Source organism: Capsella rubella, unplaced genomic scaffold, assembly GCF_000375325.1.
Source record: "Capsella rubella cultivar Monte Gargano unplaced genomic scaffold, Caprub1_0 scaffold_4, whole genome shotgun sequence".
Lineage (NCBI taxonomy): Eukaryota > Viridiplantae > Streptophyta > Magnoliopsida > Brassicales > Brassicaceae > Capsella > Capsella rubella.
In genome coordinates this window covers 14,366,837-14,371,315 of record NW_006238920.1, presented here as the reverse complement: position 1 = coordinate 14,371,315, position 4,479 = coordinate 14,366,837, and the positions used below count along the sequence as shown (strand labels likewise).

At 36.3% G+C, this 4,479-nt stretch overlaps 1 protein-coding gene across 1 annotated transcript; it reads right to left on the bottom strand.

The window, feature by feature from the left end:
* Positions 1–340: 340 nt before the first annotated feature.
* LOC17889120 (auxin response factor 11) lies at positions 341–3,944 on the bottom strand. The gene is made up of 13 exons (XM_006293794.2): positions 3,727–3,944; positions 3,396–3,511; positions 3,141–3,296; positions 2,897–3,049; positions 2,712–2,796; positions 2,546–2,636; positions 2,309–2,473; positions 2,123–2,236; positions 1,956–2,028; positions 1,705–1,855; positions 1,182–1,537; positions 887–1,074; positions 341–768 (listed from the first exon to the last, which is right to left on the bottom strand). The coding sequence occupies exons 1-13, from the start codon at positions 3,761–3,763 to the stop codon at positions 633–635; spliced, it is 1,821 nt and encodes a 606-aa protein (XP_006293856.1). The 5' UTR covers positions 3,764–3,944; the 3' UTR covers positions 341–632.
* Positions 3,945–4,479: the final 535 nt, after the last annotated feature.

Here is a 4,479-nt window from a genome sequence, read left to right as displayed (position 1 = left end):
ATACTAATATCATCATATTATTAATAAAAAAGAACAGTCTCACTAAGCCTTTTTATTATAAGTATGCATTAACAAATTTGCAAACACTTGTATATTATTGACACCTTTTTCTTTTGTTTTTATTTTCTTGTGTTAATTAGTCAACTGATTATAAATAAGAAGCAACAATTTATGAAATCTAAAAAGATTGAGGACGTGAAAGATAATATATTAATTAACAATCTTATGGGCTCAGTATTTGGGCCTACTACCATGTTAATTCATCTTTATTTAGGCCTACACAGAATCTTTACATGAGAAAAATGTGACCCTTCTTTGTTATATTATTTGCTGCTGCTAATAACACATCATCATTCATAATTCATTCATTAGTAATGACGACGAAACGAAAGCCACGTCGAAAAAGCTATCACTTCACACATATCGACGCCGTCTAGAGCCTAAATATGATGATACTTAGTGCATTCGTCTATCTTATTATATATAGTTGATATATATTAATTATATTATAGTCTTTTATGTTAAATAACAAACCCACCTAATTTCAAAAGCAAAACACATAAAAGCCCACCTAACTTCGCAACTCGGTGTGAGGAGGATCCAAGAAAGATAGAAATCATTTTCGTTCTTCATTAATCTTGAACTGTCCTCTGTTCCGATTCAAGATTTACTATCGTAGCTTCATCATCCAACAACGACTTTGAGCTCATTTTCTTGACCTCATCACTCGAATATATGAACAACTTCTTCGCCATTTTACAAAACTCACTGCACATTCAAGATAACATATTTGTCAAAAATAAACACAATCGTTAGAACAAGAGAGGGAGAGAAAGCTAAAGACTTTAAGAAAGGGGAACAGAGAGAGAGAAAGAGAGAGACTTACTCCCACGGGTCGTCTCCTACGAGCATTATGTCGTCTTCATCGTCTGTAAACACAACAGCCCATTTGTCTTTAGGATTAAGTTCTCCTTCAATCTCAAACATTTTCTCTAACTCTTTGATTAGTTCGTCGTATGATCTTAACAATGTTAAATCAACCGCGCGACCAACCGCTGTTCCTTGCATTTGCACCTTTACAAGAACAAACATACACAAAGTGGCTTTTTTTTTTATATATAAGAAACAACAAAGTTTGTTTCTTTTGAGTTTTAAGTGAAGAGTAATATGGTTTGTTTTACCTTGGTTCGGCTTCTTGTGGATGTTTGTTGCTTCTGCTCTCTTGTTGAGTTAGACGAGTTAGGATCTTGACACTTGGTGGTAGAATCAGAGTTGTTTGAATTCACACTTATTAGTTGCCTGTCAGGAGGAACTGGAGCAGAAGCAGGCTTGCTCGTGAGATCGAATCCGAATAGCCTACAGCAACTTGTGCCCGGAGCCTCTGAGTTCTTGCCTTGTAATCCGCTTGACAGCACCGTTTTGTCCACGTTTCTCTCGGTTGCTGGATCATGGAACAGCAGTTTGCCTGATGGATTAGACTCGTTGCTCTGCGAGAAGCTGCTCAAGAAATTAGAAGCTACAGGACTCCCTGTGATTTCTGCAATGCAGGACAGAAGAAGTTTCATTGTCGAAAGCGAATGAGAAAAAGCAGTAAAAACTAGAAAAGTAATTTCTCTCTGTTTTTGGTTCTTGGAATGTAATTGTTTGTAATACAGTGGACCTGATTAACTCTAAAAAGTATCTAAAGATTATTTTTGAAGGTACCTGAAACTGATGAATCAATTGGTCTGGACCGTTTGGACTTGGATTGTGGATGAGTAGGCGTAGGGGTTAGCGCGGATGGTGAGAGAGGCTCGATCTCCCATGGTGAAACCTTGTTTGGTCTTTGAATAGAGGATGACTCGTCCCATTGGATCTGTATATAGGGAGACAAAAGATTCAAAATTTATAGCAAGTATGCAACAAGAATCATATGATATATCAGCTTCTAGAGAATGATTCAAATTCACTTTTACCTGCAGTGACCTCCATTTTGAAGCTGGCCACTGAGAAGATAGATCTCCACTACCAATAATAGTACCTGTAAATCTGAAGAATAAACCAATCTGAATTTCAGACAACAACAATCAAGACAAGACCTAAGAAACCAACGAAAGACCAAAGAGAAAATTTAGAAATGTACATTCTCTCAGGAGACTCTTCTCCTTCAAATCTCATCCTAAACCGCATACCGAAAGAAAACCCGTTCTTCATTGCCACCATAAACTTGTTCACACTGATTATAAATTGGCTTATCCTGAAGAAAAGTCAAGTCTATAATAAGCTTAAAACATTTCACTATCTAAGATGCAAAGTTTGAAAACTTTACCTTGGTTTATATAACACAATAAATATAGATTTTGTATTAACGGCATGAGAAGCTGTAGCAAGAACTCCCAAACGCATACTCTGACTGGAAATAACGGATGCGGGCATCGTGCTTTGCTGCCTAGCTAAATGTCTCACGCCAACCCGTAAATCCCCGGTTTCACCCCTTAAAACAACATAAGAAGATTACTTATGATTATAAGACCTGAAAGTAAAAAGGGCCAGGCCTTGTAGATACCTCAAGAAAACAAATGCATCTCCAGCTACAAGTTTTTTTGATGTTACAAATGTACTCCAACCTGTTGTAAGTAAATGCCTCCTCGGTTGACCTACGGAAATCAATCAAAACTAAATAGACTGTTGAAACCAAAGAAACTCTTAGAGACTCTCAAATAGATTGTTACCTCTAAATATATGCTTAAACCTCCATTCATAGCCGTGGAGATCTCTAGCTACAAGCTCCTGAGTCGGTGTAGCTTGAGTCATATCCTAAGTATTGAAAATAGAAATCGATAGATAAAGAGACAACTTAAGCTAAGAAAGGCCATAATCTGGAAAAATGGAGAGGGAAGGATAAAAAAGCATTTACAAGTAAAGGCAAACACTCAGTGGCGTGTTTACGGAGGACTGAGAATCCACCATGAGTGCTTGTATCAGAAGCTGTTAGAATCTTCACAAACGAATCAACCTTTGGTTTAGCTGGTTCGACTAATGGTGGATCAAGGCTTGTGGGTTCACTTTGCTGCAAAAAGAAAAAAAGAAAAAAAACAAATTCAAACAACTGAATAAATCAACATTTAGTCATATATATACATATGACTCTTTTCACTTACATCTTCTTCTGGGTGTAATGTGATCTGAGCGTAGACCTCATCAGTCTCATGCTCTGCTTTCAACATAACACTAAGAACACGGCAAAGTATCTTCGGAGGAAGATTAAAAACTGGTATTTCTTGATCAACGACTCCTTGATTACTCGAAGCCACCAACTGTTATTATAAAAATATATTCGAAGTCTTGAAATTGAGAAAGGAAATAAGCAAACAGAGAGAACAATATTTGAGAGAGTGATTATATAAGGGATATACTTGTTCCATGTGACCTTGAGGGAAGTAAAAAACTCTTTCACCAGAACGAGGAACTTCCACAAGTGGCCCTGCACAAGCTTTCCATAGCTCCGTGTACAATTGACCGTCATTAGATCCTAAAATTCCAAAAAAAAAAAAAAAAAAAAAATCAAACCTTTGAATTTCAAAAGTAGAAGTGGTCTTGTTTAGCTCGTTTAACAACAAACCTGCGGATGTGAAAGAAGTAAAAATGTTGACTTTTACCCAAGACAATTAGCTTAGCTACCAGGGGAAACCAAAAAAACAGAAAACTAAAAATTGGGGTTATAGAAGAAGTCAAAATTGAACTCACCTGATCTTCCGAAATCAGCATCTACTACATTCGCCATCGAGAAGTAACCTCAGAAAAACAAAAATCCAAGCTTTCCACAAAGCAAACAACAGCAACAGGAAGAAGCTAAAAATCGAGCTTCTCAACCAAAAAGAAAAAGAAAAAACGCTCAGAGCATTATTAACCCATCAGAGAAGAAAATAAACAAGAAGAAGACAAGAGAGTCATCAAAGGAGGGTGGTAAGAAGATAGTATGTAAAAAAAAAAACTCTCCTTTCTTTAAACGACGGTTATGTCTGTATTCAATTTATTACAGAACATAAATTGATTAACAAAAGCACAAATTGTGATAATAGATAAATTAATTAAAATTTGTTCTCTTCTCTCTTTTTTTCTTTTTATTTTTCCGGGTTTTTCTCTTTTTAAAGCTTTTTTTCAGTTTCAGTTACGAAACCGCTCCTTCTCTTCCTATCTGGCTTTTTGTCTTCCTCCTTCTTCTCTCATCTTTATCTCAAACTCCTTGTCGTTTTTATCCATTCGCTCGCAAACTTCTTGACGTTTTTTTTGTCTTTATTGAGGTACTTAAAGTAACGTATGGTCGGGTCAATTCAATTCTAGTGAGAACGAATCTGGACCGTTAATGACGACGAGTTTTATTGGGAAGGAAGTAGTAAATGTCGAGTTAAATAGTGTGAGCTCACTCACTCACTCACTCACTCATCTGTCGTCTCTCATGTCTTATCAGTAACTTTTATTCACTAGTGAATAAACAAA